General features: G+C 44.2%; 1 protein-coding gene and 1 long non-coding RNA gene across 3 annotated transcripts in view; one reads left to right on the top strand and one right to left on the bottom strand.

Moving 5' to 3' along the window:
* Positions 1 to 2,886, bottom strand: part of GALNT7 (polypeptide N-acetylgalactosaminyltransferase 7) — a 185,058-nt gene extending 182,172 nt beyond the window's left edge. The window contains exon 1 of one of the 2 annotated variants that reach the window (XM_075556874.1): positions 2,694 to 2,886. In XM_075556874.1, the coding sequence (XP_075412989.1) occupies positions 2,694 to 2,819 (126 nt within the window). In that variant the 5' untranslated portion in view covers positions 2,820 to 2,886. The remainder of the gene's footprint in view (positions 1 to 2,693) is intronic. The other variant, XM_075556873.1, reaches the window with a different exon arrangement.
* LOC142455208 (uncharacterized) lies at positions 2,517 to 17,214 on the top strand. Its single transcript, XR_012785751.1, has 2 exons — positions 2,517 to 3,747; positions 16,135 to 17,214. It is a non-coding gene; the product is annotated as an uncharacterized LOC142455208 (long non-coding RNA).
* The last annotated feature ends 6,767 nt before the right edge of the window (positions 17,215 to 23,981 follow it).

Raw genomic sequence — 23,981 nt, forward strand, 5'->3', positions numbered from 1 at the left:
AGGCTGGTGGCAAGGAGTGTTTCCAAAGCGATTAGCACCCTAACTGGTACATGACAGACACTCAAAAAGTATTTGTACAATTAATCATGGGGAAAAAATGACATGCCTAAAAAATGATTGGAATAATAAGAACATTTTCCCAAATCATTCACCTCAGAGAAAGGACAAAGGCTCCAGAGGCAGGTCTTTCTCCTGTCTTGATTTTGAGTAAAGCACATGGCCAAGGTACCTTCCAGGGCTGGTTAGGTATAAAGCTTGAAAAAAATCAGTCCTAGGAAGATGGACCATGTTGTCATAAACTTTAAGTGCATGGAATCTAGGTGGGATAAGACAGTAAACAGCACAGGAGAGAACCAGGAGTACACGAGCTTGCTAAAGAGTTGCAGAATTGTGATGCAATCAATTTCTGTTCTTTGAGGCCATCTAATTCGTGGTATTTTGCTATGGCCCTCCTAGGAAGCCAAGGCAAGAGATCTTGGAAGGTGTGGATCCGTGTGAAAGGAGAAGCAGGGTCTCAGAGCAGCTGGGAGGGCAGCGAGAAGCAAGGTTCCCATGGCAGTCAGAGGAGAGAACAACCCCAAGAGGAAGGGGATGTCCCACGGTCAGAATCAGACTGACTTGGTCCGAACTTTCCCCCAAGAAGATGTTCTTCCTGTGCTTGTAGGCAGTCTTCGGTGGGTTCTTATTAAAGGGAGGCAGTATTCCTTTATTTATGCTATATGATTGTGCTTTCCTTTAACACTATACTGTCAACGGCTTGGATTACTATTTGCCTGGCAAGTTAATCAAAGGCATTCAGAGGCATTCTTTTTAAAGTTCACTAAGCTTGAAGGTCTTAAAAAGTTAGTTTCTGTCTTTGCTAATAACAGAAAACTTACACGAGATCAAATGACAAACTTTATTTAAGATGGATGGAACACCGAGTAATACCTTATGCAGTTATTAAGTGGGCACCGCAGCTCAGAACCTACTTGGATATCAAGAATAAGGGAAGGGTGTTTCAGAAGAGTTGGGAACTGGTGCTGATGCAAAAAGCTTCTCCATCAAACTCAAAGGACATTCTGAGCTTGGCTAGTGTCATCCATCAATTGCTCTCGTAGAAGAAATAGTCTCACACAAGTGCAATATAAAGTTCTCTTCTGTTGATATATCTTTATAGAAACAAAATCATAAAATAGACCACCACCCGCACTCAGAAGCTGAAAACCACCAACTTTGAAAGGGAAAAACTTGGTACTTCTTAATCATCAACCTACACGACTTCATGTTCAAAGATAAGGAACTTCAGTGCTGTGAAGATTTAAAACATGAAAACCCAGACAGTCTAAGCTTATGTTGTAAGGCAAAACTGATAAAGGGGTCTCCACCTAAGATTCCGTTAAGACCGCCACAAGCGTTCTCATACAACTTCTGGTTACTTTCCGGAAGGAAAGTTTCTAAAAGGCGATTATCAGCATGCCATGCAGATACAATTTGCAGAAGGCAGTTTGCTACGAGACGTCTCCCCCACCGCCTGTCTGTGGCCCCGAACTTATCTCACCCTCTCTTTGCCCGGGGACAGCTGTGGCCAGGGGCACCCAAGGGATGGATGGGAGGAGAAACAGGACGCGGGCGTCTCGGTCGCCTGGCCAATGGGCCAGGGTAGCCAAACTCGGTCCAGGCGGCCCCCGGCGCGCGGTAACTAAGGCTCAGGGGCGCCGCACTAAGCCTGCAGAGCACGCGTGTCAAAGCCACCAGTCGCGCCTTGGGCAGCAGACGAATGGGTCCCAGCGGAGCCGCCGGGAGCGCTGCGGGGCTGAGCCGGCGAGCAGGCGGGCGGCGGGGCCCGGGCGCAAGTTAGTTTTCCGGCCCAAGCGGCCCTGCTGCAGTCGGGGAAGAGGAACTGGCTCCACGACCCCGGGGCTCCTGGGGCTCGCAGCGGGCGGGCGGGTGAAGGGGCTCCCGGGGCCAGGGAGGAAGGCGACGGGAAACTAACGGGATGGAAGCTCTCCCCCCACCCGCCTCCCCGCGCTCGGGGCCAACTGCCGCTCCCCCCACCCCCCACCCCCGAGGAACGGGAGGGAAGGGCCGGCCGGGGCGAGGCCGCAGCTGCACCGCCCGGCCGGGCTCCCGGCCTCGGGAGTTGGGGGGCGGGGGGGCGGCGCTCCCGGTAAGAGGCGGAGCGCCGCCGCCCTCCCACTCCCTGGCGGGCGGGGCCCGGGGAGCCCCGGGCGGCGAGCACCCCCGAGCGAGCGGGCGCGGGCGCCCAGGCTGGACCGAGGGGCCTGGTCCGGCGGCAGCTCGCCGCCTTCGGGCCTGCACCCGCCACAGGCCGCAGCCTGCACCCACGGCGCGTCCCCCGGCCGCGGGCGCGGCGGCCCCGACGCGCAGGAGCCAGGCGCCCAGCGCCCGCGGGGCCCGGGAGCCGGCCCTGCTCCCGCGTCGCCCGGCAGCCGGAGCGCGACCGGCGCCGCAGCGCGCCGGCGGGCGGCGGGGCCCGGGGCGGGGAGGGGAGGGGGCGGGCCGGCGGTGGCCCCGCAGGGACGGGGAGCTCGGGGCGCGGCGCCCCGATCGGCCCGCGCTGCGCCAGCACCACCTGCGGAGCTGCGGCGCCCGAGCGGCTGCCGACCCCGCGCCCCCCGCGCGCGCGCGCGCGCGCCCACAAAACAAGTTGCCGGTCGCCGCCTCCGGAGGGGGCCGGGCGGGTCACTCACCCTCATTCTGCCCCGCGGGCTCGGCTCGTCGGGCCGCGGCGAGAGCGAGGACCACAGCACCAGCAGCCCCAGGAAGCTTGCCACCACCAGCAAACTGCGTAAGATGAACCCAATCTTCAGCCTCATCTTCCTCCGGCGGCGAGAGACACGCAGCCGGGCGCAGCCGCCGCCACAGCTTTCTCCTCCCTCCTCCCCCCACTCCTCCTCCTCCTCCTCCTCTCCCCCACCCCTCCGGCTCGGCAGCCGCCCTCCCCGCCGCCTGCCCTTTACAGCTCCAGATCCGGAACTCCCCTCGGCTCTACCTTCCTCCGCGCTCTTCCCCCCGCCCCCTGCGGGCGGCCCGCGAGCCCGGCCCGCGCGCCGCCGCGCGCCCCCTCCCCTGCGCGGCCTCCGCAGAGCGCGGCGGCCCGGGCGCCGGTTCCTTGCCAGCCGCCTCGTCTCGGGTCTGCTCCCCTTCCAGATCCGCAGTGCCCCTCTCCGTCTCCCCGCGGTCCACACGGACCCCCCGCCCCCCTGCAGTTCCCACGACCGCGGCGCCTCCTAACTAACTTGCACTTTCCTCCCGTCCGGTCCTTAGCCTTTGCCCCACCGCTCAGCTCCTTCAAGCGGCTGGCTCCCCAAACTTTTATTGTCCTTCTAGACAGTAACTCTGCCCTCGATCGCAGGTGCCTTCCAGGACGCCCCAGCCCGCCGCCCCCTGCTGCCGGCTGGGTGCTGCTCCGGATGCAGGTCCCTGCCTTAGACCCACTGCCCTGAGCCCCCCACGGTGAGGCTAGCAGGAAGCAAACCAGGAAGTCAGGGCAACCGCTGCAGCTGCAGCAAAGCGGCAGCTCCACGTGGCTGATTTATAGCTGGGAGGATTTTTTTATTGATTGCGCTTGCTTTTCTTTCCCTGAGCCTCCGTAAGGAGGTGGATGTGTAACTGAAAGGCCCAGGTGAGAGGTGTGCAAATATCACTGGACTGGAGTAGCTGACCTGGAGAGCCGGCATTTCGCTTTCTGTGTTGTGATTTTGGAGAAAAGCCAGTCTAATAAACGGAATTATTTATGGGCTGGTAAGTTTCTAGTGGGCAGATCTGGAGTTTGGATTTTTCAAAACAATGCGCCCACCATAATTGCCTCCTTCAGATCTGAAGTTTGCTCCTTTATGAAGATTCCTTGATTTCTAGCTTTCAAAGGTGTTTTCTACCTTTGAAATTTAAACGATACAGGGAATGATGTTAAGCAAATGTTTAGCGAATGCCCCACCCTTTATTCTGCCAAAAAGGATGCCGATCCCTTTATTATAGCAGGAAATGATCTTCAATTATTAGTACACCATATGCCGGAACTGCCTAATTTAAGGTAAACATTTTAGGATGCTGATTATTTCTCCCCCTGATACTGAAAATGCCACCAGACTCATATCTCCAAGTTCGTTAAATATGAGTATTTAAAAGGTGAGGGTGAAAGAGGAATTTGAAATATCAAGATAGGTTTTTTTTTTTAATTGCACCTAACCAAGAACAAACTCGCTGCCTTTGATTGATTCCGACTCAGTAATCCAATAGGACAGAGAACTACCCTTTAAGTTTCTGAGACTGCCAGTCTTTGCTGGAACATAATGCCTCATCTACCTAATATATTAGGGAGCGCAACAGATGACACACTTTCATTATTCCCACAAAATCCAAAGGCGTATCTTAGCGGACCAGAGAGGGAAATGTCGGCAACAATGTAGTCACACATATATATGTATTCTTAGCTGGTTGTATGCAGTGGGGGTGGGGGGTGAGGGGGACTTAAAAAATTCTCGTATTAATAGGATCATTTATGGACTTAATGTCTGGGAACTTGAGCTGTTTCTTAGTGAGGTGGCCTTCCTAAGCAGAGACTGGGTTTAGACAAAGTGACCTTCATTGGTTCTTATTCTGATTACCTGAGGGAATAATTCTGTTTGAAATTAGTCAGTGAAATCTTCCAGGAGTAATTAAACTTTTCATTTTCACAGTCAAGGGAGGCAGCTCTGCAGTATTAAGAAAAATAGAAAGCTTTCTTTTGATTATTATGAGCCTCGTTAGAGTGGAAGGCAAATTGGAAGTGGTACTTGTCACTAACGATCCTTGAGGGGCTGGGAGGCTAAAATGCACCAGCAGTACCACAGAAAGAAAGGCCTGGCGATCTAGTGCCTGCGATGGTTCCCCGTAATTGTCATCAAGCCCAGTCCGGCTCACAGTCTCTCTCGTGTCCTAGTAGAATTGCTCCCCTGGGTTTTCAAGACTGGCCTTTGGGAAGCAGATCGACAGATCTATATACTCAGGTGCCTCTGTGGTTTCCAACCAACGTCACCCTTTGGCTCGTTGCTGAGCACTGAATCATTTGAGCTATCCAGGGACTCCTCCTTCCACTGACAAGACTTGAAAACCCTATGAAGTTCTAACCTGACATGTGAGATCACCATATGTTAGGAGTGAGTGGAACAGTTCTTTGGCAGAAACGATATTCTGAGAAGATCCTGCTCCCTTCTGGCCTTTTGCTTTACACATCAAAACCCACCACAAAATAACAACAGCTTTGGCTGGGGAGTTTATTCCAACTAATGGTAACCCTATGGGACCCCGTAGAACTGCTCATAGGGTTTCCAGATGTGTCGTCTACACATAGTTCTCATAGGAAACGTCTGTGGGGTTTGAACTGCCAGCCCTTTCTGTGGTTAGCAACCCAGCGCTTCATCGATGCACCACCAGGGCTTCCATTTTTGCAAGAGGAAACATGAATGAACACAGCAGTAGAAATCGGTCAGTGTGGCATATATTTATAAAACGCATCTTTCTCTCACTTATAATTTGATGGTAGGTGTCCTCGAATGCATCCTAAGCCATAGCTACCCCAGATGATGGAGTACAACTACCTCATTGGGTTTCCTAGACTGTGATCCTCACTAGCACAGACTGCCGGGTCTTCCTCCTGCAGAGCCTGTGGCTCGGTTCAAGCCAAGCTCAACTCAACCACTGCACCACTGGGTCTCCCACAGTATTTAAAAGAAACCCTTGGAAATATATGCCCTTCGCAATAATTGCTGAGAGGCAGCTTTTGTGTAGCTGACAGAATTCTGCGTAGAAATTAAGGATCTACATTCAAAGTCCAGGTCAGGGTAAATCATTTAACTTAGGTGAGGTGAGCCTAGCTGTCTTCTTTGCTAATAACGAGGGGGCTTCAAAAAGTTCATGGGGAGAAAAAATAGAATGAAAAGATAATGGAAATTTTCTAAGAATTCTTTAAAGCTTCCTGGTAGAGATAAGAAAACTCCACAATATTACCCAGAGGAATCATTGAGGTCAAGTACATATGATAATATATAGATGATGTGGTGGGACAAGCCTTGAGTGTTAAGTGGGTACAGTTCTTGTTTTATGAATGCTGCAGTTATTGTGTGACAGGAACGGTTACACTGAGCTCCTACTTTGTCTAATGCAAGGCCATGTTCCCTGGGGAAGAGGGTAGAGAATAGGACTGAGTGGGAAGGACATGGGAGGTGGTCCCAAGAAACATTTCCTCCTGCAATGTCAGCTGTAAGAGCCCTTAAGTAGTGGGAAATGATCAGAGAAGCTGGGTTACATGTCGACGATTGCAGCATCAGGATTGGAAGAAGACTTATTAACAGCCTGCAGGTTTCAGATGACACAACCTTGCCTGCTGAAAGTGAGGAAGAATGGAATCAATTGCTGATGAAGGTCAAGGATGGCAGCCTTCAGTATGGATTACAACCCAATGTAAGGAAGATGAAAATCCTCACACCTGAACCAATACGTAACATCAGACAGATGGAGAAAGTAACATCATGGATAGATGGGGGAAAGGTTGACGTTGTCAAGGGTTTTGTCTGGGATCAACAAGCAGCAGTCAAGAGATCAAAAGACGTGTTGCATTAGGCAAATCTGCTGCACAAGACCTCTAGAGTACTGAAAAAGCAAGGATGTTACTTTGAGCATTAAGGTGCGTCATGTATTCTCTATTGTATCATATGCATGTTGGGCATTGAATCAGGAAGACTCTAGAGGAATGGATGTATTTGAATTGTGGTGTTGGAGAAGAATATTGAAAGTACCATGAACTGCTAAAAGGACAAATCAATCTATTAGAAGCAGTAAGGCCAGAGTGCCTCATAGAGGCAAGGATGTCATGACTTTTATGTACTTTGAGTATATTTTCAGGAGAGACCAGTCCCAGGAGAAGGACATGTTTGGTAAAGGGACAGGGCAGCAAAAACCAAGGAAGTCCCTCAACAAGATTGATTGACAAAGGGGCTGCAACAATGGGCTCAGGCATAGGAACAGTGGGACGACGCAGGACCTTGCAGTGTCCTGTTGTGCATAGGATCACCATGGGTCGGAGGTGACTCGATGGCACCTCACAGCAACATAGGTGCCCTGGTAACGTGGGTTACATGTTGGACTGCTAACCATAAGGTCAGCAGTTCAAAACCACTAGCCTTTCCATGGGCAAAAGATGAGGCTTTGTACGCACATAAAGTTACAGTCTCAGAAACCCACTGGGACAATTCTACACTGCCCTGTAGGGCCACTGAGAGCTGGAATCTACTGGATGGCAGTGATTTTGTTTTTTCATAATGTCAGTTAGGAGGCCATTTGGGGCCTCAAAGTCAAGGTAACCAGGAGGGAAGATAAGTTCACTTTTTCGAGCACTTACCAAGTGCAGTGGATTTCACATTTGCAACTCCATTTAATCTTAACACCGTCTCGGGTTGGTATTACTGTTCTTTGGTTGAGATTCAAGGTAAGTCTTCTGGCCGCAGAACTCCTGCCACAACATGCAGAATGCTTGCCCAGCTGCCCCAGCCTCCTACACCAGGAACATAATAAATGTCCTCAAAAGGAAATGTCAGGGCCTACAGGTTTGTGAGGTGCATGTTTTAAGGTTTTGTTTTGTTTTTTAATTTGTTAGTTGGTTTTAAAAAAATATTTCCCATGCCCACTCGCCTAAAAGGAATCTAGCAAAAGGAGGAATTTTGCCTGCTCGTAGGCTGCAATGTGAAGATCTAGTGTACTCCCTCAGGTTCGCACCGCTGCTCCACTGCTCTGTACTGTAGCCAAGCATAACTTCAGAGTTGCTAAATGTGTCTGGGACTTAAGTTTTATAACCTTTGGTTCACACCTTGGTACAGGGAGTTACTTGGAGCCAAAATACCTTCCAGCACCTTAAACCCTGCCTTATGCTGGCAGGCTCCTTCATAGCTAGTAATGATAGCCTTAGATGTCAACTACAAAGACCTAGAAATGCACCGCACCCTCATCCTTTTTCCCCCATAACAAACTGGACTGGATATGGGAGCAGACTGTGCTCTGTCGTTTGGAATTCCCGGGATTCCAAGTAGCAGAGTACATTTATGGGATGGTCTGTAATTCATTTTCCTTTCTCAAATAAGACTCACCATATTCCACAATTTAAGCAAGGCCGTGGGAAAAAGCTGTCAGCTCTTTCCAGGGAACCAAGACTCTGAAAGTCTGACCTTCAACTGAGATAAAGTAAATGCTTTCTCACGCGTTCCCTGGGAAACAGCTGAAACACAGCATTCTGCAGGTGTTCAGTTATACACCCCCCCCCATCCCATCGTCTAATTGGCTAAAGATATTCTTGCTCTGTTTGCCTTCAGAGAAATTATCAACAATCCCTTTGTGTGCGAACTTGTCATGGACTGCAGGAGACATGACAAGAGCTGTGTCTGAACTTGCCTCCTGTAAAGTTCTGGACCCTGGAGTGTGTAGTGTTGCAGGAGTCCCCTACCTCCCACCTGTCCTGCCTCGATCTTATTGCTTCTGTCTTTCTTAACTGAACCCCTGGGTCATTGTGAGAGAGCTGGGTCTCACTGAAGCTCACAGTGAGACTCTGCCAGTCCTTTCTTTGGACCCTCAGCTTCTAATAATTATCACTGCTAATTATCACCGCATTGTCATTGCCTCAAGTTCTTTATTCAGCTCCCAGATAAGTGGTATGGGAAGCCTGGAACCTTCTATGAGTAGATCTAGTTGTGGGTTATATCCCTGGGTCAGGCAAGTAGAAAATGTTACAATCAGGTGTTTGTTTTTGCTTTTTATGGTATCCTGAATAAGAATGAAAAAGGGAAGATGAACCATATGAACCGTCAAAGAAGAGTCGTGGCTACTTCAATGCCGTTCCTCCTTACCTGGAGAGTCTCCCTTTAAGAAACAAACTTGAGCGGGTTTTTTTGTTTGTTTTTTTGTAATCCACATAGCTTTAATGAGGGACAGGGAAGTTTCAGGTATTACAGCCTCAGAAAGCACACGTTATCTCTGAAATGCGTGCAGGCCCGAGAGTTCAAGACTGAAGACGGCCACCTCGAGAGGGTGGGGAAAACCACGTTAAAGGAATTTCAGAACAGGAAGGCTACACCATGCGCGCAGAACCAAGAGCAGGAAGTCCCGAGCATGCACACCCACGGCAGAGGAATCTCACCCCAGACCGGCAAGAGAACACCCGAATGAGAGAGAGAGAGAGAGAGAAAGACAGCACTTGAGAGGTTTTATGATTTAAAAAGTTACTGCTGATAAACCACCATCAAATGGTCCTCTGTTTCCCCTTATTTATCATTCTAAGGCTAAAAAAAATGAATTTTATTTTCAATTTAAATTTAGCTATTTTAAATTTTGTTTTGTTGTATTTTTGTACCAACTTTGAGGGGGGTGGGAGGAGACTTGTTTTGAGGTGGGAACAAGAAACTACGGGCAATTAGCCTGTGCCATGAAATGTGAATTTTAACTGGTCCTGCCAAGCGCACCACCTGTGTGTGATTGCCGCCATGTTGCTATGATGCTGGTTGCTATGCCAGTGACGCTTCAAATACCATCCGGCTCAACCACAGCAGACAAGCTTCAGTGGTGCTTCCAGACTAATGGACTAGAAAGACAGGCCCAGCAACCTGCTTCCAAAAAGTAGCCGTGAAACCCCAATGAATCAAAGACGACTTACTGCCCGAGACTTTGTCTCAGTTACTGTGGGCACCTCTCCACAAGGGACTGATTGCTGGAGAAGCACAGCATGTGATTAAAGTCTTGGGTCAGGGAAGGTGAGGAAAGCCCTCAGGGGCATCACTGACAGTGACTGCAACATGAGCTCACACAGACATACAGACATGATGGTGAAAATGGTGCAGGAGCAGGTGGTGTCTCATGTTACACACAGACGTGCCGTGAGTTGGAGCCAGCTTGATGGCACTTACAACAAGTTGCCAAGGTCTTAAATATCTTCCTTACCCATTCTGTAAACCACTTAGTTACTGCTTCTCAGAGAAGAGCACCAGTAGTAGTAGTTTGGAATCAAGAGTGTACCTATGATGGGAACATTGCATTGATTAGAGACAGGGTTGCTTTGCTGATGGATAAGTTATGTGCCTACAAATTGGCAAAAAGTCACGCGATGGCCATCGTTACAACAATGACAAAACAATAAGTAACCGGTGAGGCTGCTTATATAAAGCCAAATAACCTCGCGGGGATTTCAGTTTGGAGGTTCAGGGTGATGGTTTCCGAGGACATCCCAGTCTGCTGGCCTACTAACATGCTTAGTGCTTCTGTTCCACCAACTAGCTTGTTGCGTAGCATCTGAGTCTTAAAAGCTTGCAAGTAGCTGTTCAAGGCACAGCAATTCGTTTCTGCTTGCCTATAGCAACAGCGGAAGGAGCGTGAAGAATAGGAAGAGGAGAGGAAACGTGCGGTTAATTGCCTCTGTGAACAAATGCCTCTTTGCCATGAGATCAGAAGCTGGATGGTGTCCAGCTATCATTACTGGACATTTTGATCCAAGATTCAATAGAAGAATCTTGATAAAAGGGGGAAATGCAGAATTGGATTTCAAATTCTGTGGCCTCCAGACTTTTTGGAGCCATGCAGTCTAGGTGAACCCTGAAAATTATTGCCCTAAAATAATCTTTTAACCTTCAACTAGAAATACTGCTTGAAGTCTTTTTAAGAATAAACTAGTTTACTAGCTTAATAGTAAAGAATGTCTGCCTTGAGTGTTATGTTTTCTTTGAGATCTGTCTCTATAGTATCAAGCTGACATCAGCAATTCAGAAAATTAGATTGGAACCTTGGGGAGCAGTGAGATCATATTAATGGAGGAGAAATGACTCAGAAAAGGAGGCTGAGCACGACCGCACCCCTTGAAGATGTAATCCGTGTCACTGAAAGGTAGACGCACCAGGCTTGCATTGCTTTATATGTTTGCTGTGTGTATTCTCAACATCCAAAAATGAATCCCTGTCTTAATGTACCTCGGCATTGTTTGTAACTGTGGGGCTGATCAAGCATATTGAAACTGCCACAGACTGCCAAAAGGACAGCAAGTCTCTCTTGGAAGAGTGTTATGGCCAAAGCACATCCTTATAGGCAAACATGGTCAGACTCCGTCTCACGTTGTATGGACATGTTGCTCAGTCCCCGGAGAAGGACATCATGCATGGAAACGTAGAGCTGCGGCAAAAGAGAAGAAATTCCTCAAGGGGATAGGCTGACAAAAGGTGCAGAAGTAGACTCAAGCACAAGCACAACTGGGGGGATGGTGCAAGACACCACCATGTTTCATTCTGTTGTGCAGAAGGTCACTGTCAGTCAGAACTGACTTGAAAACACCGAACAACGACAGGTGTTATTTCGAAAAGAATTATTATTTTGATATTATAAAACTCGTTTAAAGTTGTTTATAATATATTAATGTTATTATATTTTATTATGTAACAAATTACCCCCAAATTTAGAAGCTTTAAACAACATTTTTCTCACAATGGTTTTGAGGGTCAGGAATGCTGAAATGTCTCAGCCGAGTGGTTCTGGCCAAGTTTCCCAGGAGCTTCTTTCCAAGCTCCACCTGGGGCTACAGGCCTCTCAAGACTGAGCTGGACCTGGAGAATCGGCTCCTACACTCACTCACACGCTTGCTGGCAGACCCCAGTTTCTCACTGACTGTTGCCAAGAGGCTTCAGTTCCTTGCAGTTTGTAGCATGGAGCTGGTTCCCCTGCCAAGGAAGCAATCCAAGGGGGGAAAAAAGAGGACTCAGTACAGAAACCACCCTCTGTTACAGTGGGGGGGCGTTCATTACACCTGGTCTGAATGACTACCGAGAGGCTGGAATTATGGAGTGCCATTTTGGAAGTTTGAAATTAGTATTTCAACTCAAGCAGCACATTTTGTTTTTCCCATGTACTACCTGTGACAATTCACTTAGCGTGATCTGCTAAATTCTTTTTAAATTTTTGTTTTATTGACATATAATTCACATATAACTGGTTTAAACATTCAGAGTTATACATTCACCACAATCAATTTTTGAATATTTTCTTTATTCATATTCATTATTTGGGTCTCCATTTCCCCCAACCTACCACAACCCTAAGAAATTATTAATCCAGTGACTGTCTCCATAGGTTTCCCTATCTCATGTTTCCTATAAAGGATATATATACACACACACACAAAATAAAACAAAAAAACTCAACAAAAAGCAGAAAATAATACAAACGAACAAATTCAAAATGGGGCAAAAAAGAAAAAATTATAATGTGTCAAATTTTAGGCTAACTCTATCTGCATCAATCTACTCTCCAATGCACTCTGTCTGAAAACAAGGCTATTCCCATCCCTGTTCAATGGTCAGAGGGGATTCTCAGGAGGATTAATCCGCATAGGGACCTTACAAATCGATTTTGGGTTTACACTGTCATCCATAGCCAAACCAGATCCTCAGAACGTAAGCCCTCTAAATGGTCCCCTCCTCTACTCTTGGATTTAATTATTTGCAATTCTTGGATCATATAGGCTAATGTGCTTCTACTGTGTTGACTCAGTAAACATCTCACTTAGCTGGCAAAAAATGGCTGCTTGGTTTAAGACAGGCTTGCAGGACCCCCGACAGTATGATAGCAGGGCACCATCAGATTTCTACACCACACATTGCTGCAGCATCCACATGTAAATTAAGGCCTAGTCCTAAGAACTCATTGTTCTTAGACTAAGGCTATGATTAGATGGGGGCTCAAAATCCATTCATCTATTTCTAGTTTATACCTGTCCCTGGTCCACGGTAGATACATCACTGTCATTTTATTGGGGAACGTTATAAATCATCCCATGGAGATATGCTGAGTTGTTTCAAAAAGAATTTTACTCTTCGGAGAATTGCCATTTTTATGATTTCGCTTGCAAAGAAATACTTCTGCATACTGTTTTGATAAAATGAAGAGGTTGGACCAGATGGTCTTTCACATGGCTTCCAATATTGAAGTTCTCTTGTGATGCTAATACATAGTTGGATCTTTTGAATTTGCACTCTTCTATGGAATATAGCAAAGTCCAGTTCTGCCTTTGTACTTTGTTCTCACATGGATTACTATTCCTATCAGAAGCTCAGGAAGAGAGCAATTCCAGAATTGTGCTCATCTGGAATAAAAGGCCGTTGTCACTAGGACTTCTATTTGATGAGGTTGATGGTCTCCCACAGTGTTTTGAAGGCAAAAATGCTTGTTTAAACACCCTGTTAGATGAAACACTGAAGCACACCCTTCTTCATTTGGCACTGTTTTTGGATTCCCATAATTCAGAAGTGCTCTTTTGATTTAAGAGCATTATTTAAGAGGTGATTGAAACAAATTTTAATTGGACCTTGCCCAAACGCCTTACTTTATTACAAAGGCTCTTCCAAACTTAACAAGTGTCTCTGCATAACTGGTCAGTCAGTTCTCTGTCTCCAACTTCAAAACTACGGCCATGTTGACCTTGTTTCCTTTTCTGGATCTGGCTTCACTTCTAGGCCTTCATGCAGACGATTATTTTCTTGCCTAGAACATTCCATTGTTTTCTGCACTAACACCTTTCCACTTAACTCCTGATCAGATTCTAAATTATATGTCAGTGCCTTCGGAAACCTTCAATTCTCTTTAGCCCACACCTCACTAGCACAGGCACTCCAGTTTTCTGTTCGCACAGCACAGAGCACCCTGCCTTGTAGTAGCTTTTGCAATGGGCTGTTACCCCAACTAGACCACATTTTTTAAGGGCAAGGACCATGCTTGTATCACTTAGCACTCGCTTCCTATCTGTTCATAATGCCGGGCACAAAGGAGATTCTCACTATTTGAGTGACTGAGTAAACGTCTATTTCATATGCTACCTGCTTTAAGCATAGAGGAGTTTGGGATAATTGTGTAATATATGAAAAACTGCATAGATGTGCCAGGGAGTTGTGTCACTTGGGGAAAAAATTAGGAAATGAATCTCCATTGCTACACATTCTCTAACCCCAGCTTTTAAAATCTTTTATCTTAGTTTCTGTCATCTTTATGAAATTTAGTCTTTATTACAACTTGAGAGTGTATGTAGAAATGGAGATACTTTTTCTTCCCTATAATTTAATAATTACAAACTTATAGATCTTAAAAAAATTAATATTTTTTGTTGTTGCACCTGGGTATCTTTGCCCTTATTTGGGGATTGGGATAGAAGAGTACATTATGGTACAATTTTATCTGACCAAAATGGATACTATAGTTCCTTGATAATGAACTAGTAGCTGATTGAACCCTATGCACTGATGTAAAGGGTTATATGCACATACTGTAAGAAGACTTAGAGTGATACCTTGAAAAATTTCAGCTATCAAGACTTTTTTCATATCATTTAACTACACTATGCTGAGAACATGCATATTTCTTCAGTGAATTTCATGGAAGTTTAGCACTTGAAGGGACATTAGAAATTAGATTCTAGCGAAGCCCCTCATTTCACATACAGCAGGATAGGTTCTCTGTTCATTTTAAAGACTTAATTTCTTTCCCATCCATCCCTGTTGCATCAAAGTTATGCTCTAAGAGTATCCCTATTAACAAAGAGAGAGGGTTGGTAGAGTTATGGTAAAGTTATTCTATACAAAATTGCCAACATTAACAGAGAGGTAGGTGCCAGGTCCCCACATGAATGTGGGGTGCTGGGCAATGAATTTTGCCAAATCTTTCTGATTTTGACCACTATGGACAGCAGGTGGATGGGAGGCAGGTAAACCACCCCAGTGCTGTCGGATTGATTCCGGCTCCTAGTGCCCTCTGTAGGCTTTCCAAGAGAGACTGGAAATCGGTGCAAGAGCAAACAGCCTCAACGTTCTCCTGAAGAGTATCTGGAAAGTTTGAACCACCAACCTTTCGTTAGCAGCCCAATGCATACCCCACAGCAGGACACAGGTCCCTTGGAGAGAGGTCAAAATACAAAATAAGCCCATGGCCAGCATATGGATTCTTACAAATAGCTACCCTATTTAGTGTTTCTGAGGCTGAACATCTCTATGGGAACAGATAACCTCATCTTTCTCCTGAGGGGCAGCTGGTGGGTTTGAACCACCTACCTTGAGGTTAGCAGTCTGTTGCTAACCCAATAGCACCATTTGGGCTCCATTGGGAGATGGCATGAGGAGGAGATAAAGAGGAAGGGCCATTTCTATCCACAATCCAGGCAGGCTATCCAGCCTGAACGACAGACAGCAAACTGACGGCAATCAATAAAGAAGTGCTTTGAAGGAGCAGCGATGCCATGAGGGTAGGAGGAAGGTATGGGAAGAAGGGGGAGAAAAGGCTAAACAATCACAAGAATTGATGTATAAGCACCACCCTACCACCCTCAATCCTAGAGGGATAACATAAACATGGGTGAAAGGAAGACAGCTGACAGTATAAGATATGAAAACAATAATAATTTATCATTTATCCAGGGTACACAAGGGGGAGGGGAGAAAAGGAGCTGATACTAAGGGCTCAAATAGAAAGAAAATGTTTAGAAAATATGATAGCAACATATGTACAAATGTGCTTAATACAATTGATGTATGCATTGGTATAAGAGCCCCCAATAAAATGCTTTTTTTAAAGTGCTTTAAACTTTTTTGAATTTTAAAAATTATAAATAAGTCCACTGCCATTGAGTCAACTCTGATTTATGGTGACGTCACGTTTCTCAGATGAGAACTGCCCTCCAGAGGGAAATCAGTGGCTGGTCTTTCAGCAGTCGACAGACAGTTTTTCTTCAGAGTCATTAGCCATTTGTACCATCTGGGAATCCAGTTATAAATAAGGTGAGGTAATTTTAAATCATGGACACTCACCTCTTGGACATTTCAGGGTAATAAGCAGAGCTGCAAACAGCTTTTAAAAACCTGAAGGGCAGATTAGAGAGAGGTTATTTTAAACGATCATTAGTGGTAACTGGGCAGCACAATGGTTAAGCTCTTGGACACAAATGGAGAGGTGGGCAGTGTGAACTTGACAGCAGCTCCATGGGAGAAAAGATCCACAGTTTGGTTCTCAGAAATACTATCCTGAGGAAGTAGTTCTCCTCTGTCCTGTAATGTACTTGCTAGCACATTACAGAAGATACTTGTTTTCCAGAGAAAGACAGACCAAGAAGGCGAACCTGGCGATCCACTTCTGAAAGTCAGCCTATGCAAACCACGTGGACCCACTCCGTCTGATCCGGGAGCGTCTATGGGAACCGCATAGGACTTCAGAGGCTTTTCTTGTGTGCCTGGAGTTGCTGTGAGTGAGGTGTCTCCTCAGTAGCAGCCAGCAGCAGATACCTCTTCATTGCTAGCGATTTCGTTTCCAAATACCCCATACTGTACCTTGCTAATGCCTGGAGATCTTTGTGATTTTCTAATAGCGGACAATGGCGAAGGACATGTTCTCCGTATTTGAACACATGGCTGTGTGTTAGGTGACTGAAGAGCTACACCAGCAAACTGGGAGCCAAGACAGCTGTTCTGGGTACTCAAAATATGGTGCTTTAGATAATCATAGCTTTTTGACATAGCCCTATTTTCCACCCATCTTATTGTTGTTTCAAATGCTTTTTATTGTGAATTGGGTGATGGTTTGTGCAGTAAAAGCCAGTGTTCCACTTAGCCATTCAGAGACACGTCAATGTTTGCAGTCCCCACCAATTCCCATCCCTTATCACCCACCTCCCTGTGTTTCCAATTCCTAATCCCCTGAAGTAGTTAGTTTACTGTGCCAATGTGGTTGATAAACACATATGGGGTTAATTGAAGGGTGGAGGGATAAATGGTTTGGAGAGCCTCGCCTTTCTAGTTCTCAGGTCTCTTGCTTTGTGATGGTCAGACCAGGGTGCAGCTGCGTTAGCCAGTTCTCTGCTTCAACTGACAAGGCCCAGTTCCTGCAAGTCATTCCTGAGGAGAAGTCACATGGACCTACCCCGATGCAGCTCTGGGTGCTGGAGCAGCCATGTGGAGACCCCTGCCAGTGCTGAGATGCTTACACATTCACTGATTCGACTTTCCTCCTGCATTCGGCATCATTGCATGTGTTTTCTGAGATGGAGGCCTTTGTGGATTGGTGTTGGACATATGGGTTAATGGGTTAATGTTGGACTTGTGGGCTTGGGCAGCACTGGGTTGGGATGTTTTCTTGATGTGCACTTACCCTTTATATAAAACTCTCTTTTATATAGAAGAGTTGCTGTGGATTTGTTTCTCTAAAGTACCCAGACTAACACATCCGCCTTGCTTCCTACCCTTCTGAATTTTACCCTTGAGCCTAAGCTGTCCTTTTGCACTCAAAAGGCTGATTATGCCAGTGAATATTATCTTAGTGTTATTGTTCTCCTTTTAGATCTATTGTTTGGCTAAAATTTAAGGCAAGGCTGAATAATTCTGGAACCGCAGAGTAAATAAAAGTCACGGTTTCCAAGGCTTCCACCAGTCTCTATCTGACTGGTCTTTTAAACAATTTGGAGTTTTGTTTCATATTTTTCTCCCACTCTTTCCAGGACCTTGTCAATATAACCAGACACCCTTTCAAAGCGGCGAGCAGTGGTAGCCAGGCACCTCTCAGGTTCGTGGAGACTGATGTTTGGGTGGTCCACTATTCTGTTGGACTAAGTATTTCCCTACTTAGGAAATCACTCTTCTTCCCTCTGGACAAGAAAACCAATAGTTGCAAGTTGGATGGCCACTCACAAGCTTTTCCGACTCTTAGTCACTACTAATCCAAGTGGAATGTAGAACATTGCTTTTGTGGACTATGTTTTGTCACTTGATCTTTGTTTTCCCTTGCCCATGATTCTGATCCCTCAGGCCCAATGAATCATTCTCTCAAGGTATTTGATTATGTGTATTTCAAAGAGTTCTGCCATGAGATCCACACCATCCACTGGTCTTTCAAGACTTGGTCTTATGGGAGGCCTTGAATTTCACAAACTATATAAAATGATCATTAATGAGTAGAACCATTTTCTATGATCTTTTATAGCTATTTCTATTCATCACTGCATTTTTAAAGCAGCCAATATATACTGTCCACTGTTCTGGATGCTGGGGATATGCTCATAACACTAATCTAAAGAGCAGAACTCCCTGCCCTTATGGAGTCAGAGGGTAAATAAATACTTTATAATATATTGTTATTGAATAAACTGGTAATAACATTTCCCAAGTATTGTTCTAAAACATTTTTAAAATGAACTCATTTGTGATAGGTTTTTATATGCCAACATGACACATGTAAAGATCTGTGTGGAGTTTAGCCTGTCAATCAGGTCGCAGCTCGATGGCCTCATTTGGAGGTGCCACCAAGATAAATGACTCTCTGGAGGCCAGACCACTCTCTCTCTGCTTCACCTTCCTGCTGGCGAGCCACTGGGACACTTGCTGGAGACCCGCCAGACCTCTGGAGATGCATCCATCACCATGGGATCTACAAGACTTTTCACCCACTGGCTGGTGATGCTCGTGCATTCTGCATCATTGCATGTGGCTTCCTAAGTCTGAAGAGGGATTTGTGGACGTATCAGACTAATGAACTAATGTCTGACATATGGACTTGAGTTTGACTGGGCTGGGATGTTTTCTTGATATATAATGACTTCTTGATATAAAACTCTTTCTTATACATATATGAGTGTCATTTGTTTCTCTAGTCAACCGGGCCTAACACATTCATTAATTTAGATAATATACTAGAAGATTAATGCTATGAACAGAAAGTAGGCAAGTAGAATATGGGATGCTGGAGAGATTTAAAGGTTGGTTTCGATTTTAAGTATCTGTTACTGTAACATTTGGCTAAGACCTGAAGGAAATGCAATAAACCACATAAGGATATTTGAGGTGAGTTGGCTGCAAGTGCAAAAACCTCGATGCAAACATGTCCTGCATGTTTGAGAAGTGAGTTTGGGAGAGCATTTGGTCAGAGTAGTGACTCTGTCTTTAGAGTACGCTGGAAAGCCACTAGATAGTTTACAGCGGGAGAGTGACATGATCTAACGTATATCTTGATAGAATTACAGACTCTGGCTCCTAGGTTGGAATAGCCTGTAAATAAGCAAAGATAAAAAGCAAGGACTAGTTTGGAGGCTATTTTAATAACCCAGGCAGAGACAGTGGTAGCATCAACTAGGATTATAACAATAGAGGTGATCAGGATAAGTGAGAATCTACATATATTTGATTATTCTTCACCTATAATGGGTCCAAGTAATTTAGTTTGTTGTTTGCTTCTGGACTCTCATAATTAGTTAAATTATTAACCTGTAAAACAAACTCTTTAAAATGCTCTGGCAACACATTATTTAAAGAAACTCCACAAGCAATTACCAAACAATTTATTTATTGTTCTTTTGTGCACATATATAAAGTATATCATGAAACAGTACAACCTATATTGGGAAATAAACACAGGCAAGATCACAGTTTAGTTGCTAGGGCCAACTGATCTGATGAAAACAATTTTAAATGCCAGGTAAAATGTTTTTAATTCTTTTAAAATACATATAGGCTAACAAGAAAATAAAATGTATATGGTCAGGGATTGAGTAAAAGAGGTAAGCTGAGCACCAAACTGGCTTTTTTAGTTAGAGGGTTTGGTTCACATCTGATACACCCGAATATCAATTATATTCCTGAGTACATGGGTTTTTGAGACAGAAAAGAAATTCAAGACCTAGCCTAAAATAGAAAATTTCACAGAATCTCAAAATCTAGATTTCCACTAGTACAATAGAAGAGAAAGAATTGACATTAACCCATTCATTCTATCTACTGAATGGAAACCTGTGCATACAGACACCACCCAAGAGATTAGTCATCATAAACTAATCTATATGGAAGTTTACAGCCCAACTACACACTATTTAGAATGGCTACAAATATCCCCAAACTAAGTATTCAGTATAAAATAATCCCAAGTGTATTAGTCTGGGTAGATTAGAGGAACAAATCCATAGACACTCATGTGTATAAGGAAGAGTTTTATATACAAGAGCAATTGAATATTGAGAAAAACATCCTAGCCAGTCCAGATCAAGTCCATAAGTCTAATATTAGCCCATATGTCCAATAACAATGTATAAGTTCCTCTTCAGACTCATGAAACACATGCAATGGTGCTGAATGCAGGAGATCACAGGCCAGTGAGTGGGAAGTCTTGTGGATCCAGTAGTGATGGTAGCATCTCAGTGCTGGCAGGTGTCTCCACATGGCCACTTCAGCTCCAGGGCACTACCATAGTTCCATGTGTCTTGTCAGCTGCAATGTCTCCCAGGGAGGGACAGAGAGAGAGTGTATCCCAGGCCTCCAAGGAGGAATACAGGAGTTCCCAGAATCCTCAGGAGAAGGCCATACCCACACAGAGGCCTCATTGGCTATGACCTGATTGACAGGTTAGACTCCAGTCCCTCACTCTTTATCCTCTCAACTTGACAAATGATTATATAACTACCACACCAAGCATCTAGCAAGCAAATACTAGTTTCTGGAAAAAACCTTCTTCATTTCAGTCTTTGAAAATATTGTGTTCATATAGTGTCTGAGAAGATAAGCAGCTCATATGTGAAAATCATTGAACACCCAAAGTCCTGAGAGAGACTCAGCAGAAACAATCGTCTAAAACTGATGTATAACATACTAAGCACTTCATATTAATAGATTAAAAAACCCTCAATCTCACTGCCATCAAGTTGATGTTGACTCATAGTGGCCCTATATAGTAATAGATAGAATACAAAGTACATGTTTACTACCTTTCATGAAGTGAAAAGAAAGCTCTGGAAAATGAGTAAAATTGAGAAAATACTAAATTTCTAGAAATTAAAAATACAATTAAATTAAATACAATTTTAAAAATGCAATTAAAACATTTTTTAATTTAATTGATGGATGGATTAAAGAGCATATTACATTTTATATGGTTGAAATTCACTTTTACTTTGACTTCTATGCATCTCTTGATCCTTACCACTACTTTGGACCCCCTTTCTTGGATTCTTCCACCGATTTCTCTGTTATTCTTGGGGGTCAAGGAGGTTCCCCTCTTTTAGAATTCAGTTCTAGTTCTTTAAATTTTTTTGAGGTTTTAATCTTCTGAATTAACCCATTCACAAGGTTTGAATTATCTTAAGAATTCCAAAAGCTAAATTATTAGCCCAGATTTAATTTCTTAATATTATTATGAATTTCTTAACATTGATAAGAATTTCCTATTTAGATTTCCAATGGTACTTAAGCATCCACATTTCCAGAACAGAATTTAATTATTTTCCAAATCTATTCTTCCCACACCACTGATTTAGCCACTCACAAAGACAAGAGATTTCTAGGATGTCTTCCATTATTTCTTCCACATTGTTTTCCCACTTATTCACAAGTCAAGGACTAGTCTGTTGATCTTTCCTTTTGCACCTTTTCCTACTACTATAGTCCAGGGTCTTTTACAGTTTCCTTCTACATGTTTTCCCATTTAAACTCTATATTCTTACAACTATTTTTCTTAATGCTGCCAGACTTATCTTTCTAAAACATGTTCAGGCATAGCAGCTACACCATCCTGACTTTCTGTGAGATCTTCCAGTCCATGGCTATCTTTGAGGGCCCACAACTAGCATCCCCTGAGAGGGCCATTCAATTTGCCCTTCAAATAACAGAATACTGGTTGACTATGGAAAGAGTAGTAGGATAGTTGGTTGGTAGATAGATAGATAGTAGGTTGAAGTGGTAGCCTGGCCCACCAGTGCAGTTAACTGCAGGCAGTCTGAAGGAGCATTCCTATGAGTCTCCCAAAGAGAGAGTCCAGTGCTCTTCAACTCTCTGGAAAATGGTGCCACACTTCTCTAAAACTACACACAGCCATCAACCAGCCCCAACAACCACAATTTAAAAACAGGAGAAACAAAAGGCATAGTCAGACAAAGTCCTGACCTAATGATGTGCATAGAAGAAGCAGATGTTGATCTACCACAGAAATAAATCTTCACAATGCTGCTTGGAGTCATTCAGGGTATGAGGGAAGCAATACAGAAAAAAGATGAAACGATAGAGGAGATAAAGGCCACACACCAAAGGGAAATAAAAGAGTTAAGGGACAAGCACCAAAGGAAAATACAAATTATAAGGGACAGGTAACAAAAGCAAATCATCAGTTAACAGACATCACTAATAGACTGGAAGAAGCAGAGAACTGTACAACTGACCTTGGGGATCTCCAGGCAGACTTCAACAAATTGGAAAGACAGTCAAGCATGTTAATCAAAGAAGCTGAAGAAAACCTAAGACCAATGTCATAAAGAGGAGCAACATTCAAATAACTGGATTACCAGAACAGGATACAACTAAGAAGTCAACTGCAAAAATAGTGAGGGAATTCCTGGAAGAAACCCTGCTTAACGAATAAGAATCAGGCAACCATTCAGGAAGCAGAGAGGACACCAGCTAGACTGAAGTCCAAGAAGTATCCAAGGCACATAGTTAAACTACCCAACTTTGAGGAAATGGAGAAAATCATAAGAGCAGCAAGGGGGAAAAAGATAGTCACCTATAAATGTACTCAGATAAGAATATGCTCAGACCTATCAGCAGACACCATGAAGAAGAAGAGAGAATGGAGTAACATCTTCAAAATGTTGAAAGAGAACAACCCAAGAATCCACTACCCTGCCAAACTATCTGTCAAAATAGATGACGAAGTCCGAGTCTTTCCAGACAAGGAAAATCTCAAAGAATATATGAAAAGAAACCCTGCTCTATAAAAAATACTCACCAACCCACTGTGGTCAGAAGAACAACGTGCATTGAGCACAAAAAGGGGACCACCACCACATAGAGCAATTCCACCCAGAGGTCAACACATTGAAAAAGCCCTGAAAATAACATTAATTCAACATTGAAAAGACGAAAACAATGAACACCCTCCTCCTGCCACCCCACCCCCCCACAGAATGCAATGATACGAAGGGAGGCAGGTAAATACCCAACACAAAAGGTACCAGATGACATCACAGAGTACACAGAGGGATGCAATAACTCTGAATGTCAACAGACTGAATTCACCCATTAAAAGACAGAGACTAGCAGACTGAATAAGAAAACACAACCCATTGACATTGTCCACAAGAGACAAATCTAAAGCTCGTAGACAAAAAGAGGCTGAGATTTAAAGACTGGCAAAAAATATACCAAGAAATGGAAAATCAAAGAAAGCAGTGGTTGCAATCCTGATCTCTGACAAAACTTATCTCCAGATGCAAGCCATAACAAGAGATAAAGAGTGGCACTATATAATACTCAAGGGAACAGTAGACCAAGAACAAGTGAGCATAATATATATATATATATATATATATATATATATATATATATATATATATATATATATATATATATATATATATGTGTGTGTGTGTGTGTGTGTGTGTGTGTGTGTGTTTCCCTACAAGAGAACTTCGAAATTCATCAATCAAATGCTCCAAAAGATGAAAAAAGTAATCACAGGCTCAACAATCATAGTAGGTGAGTTGAATACTCCGCTCTCTGAGAAAGATAGATCACAGGGAAAGAAGCTTAACATGGAAGCTTCAGAACTAAACTCTACAATTAGATGCCTTGACCTATAGATATTTTTAGAGCTCTTCACCCAAAGGCAAAAAAATCACATTCTTTTCAAGTGTGTGTTGCACATACTCGAAGATAGACCACATGCTATGGTACAAGTCGAGTCTGAATAAATTCAAGCATATAGACATTACTCAAACTTCCCTCTCAGACCACTATGCAATAAGGCTAGAAATCAACAAAAGGACGGATAAGAAAACAAGGGCAAATAATTGGATGATGATTAAGTCCCTACTGCAAAATGAGTGGCTTCAGTTTTGATTGACCTCATTAGACTAAATGGGAAGCCCAGGGAGGCACAGATGTACATTTCAGTTGTTTGGGCACCAAGGTATAAAG

Source organism: Tenrec ecaudatus, chromosome 8, assembly GCF_050624435.1.
Source record: "Tenrec ecaudatus isolate mTenEca1 chromosome 8, mTenEca1.hap1, whole genome shotgun sequence".
NCBI classification, from domain to species: Eukaryota; Metazoa; Chordata; class Mammalia; order Afrosoricida; family Tenrecidae; genus Tenrec; species Tenrec ecaudatus.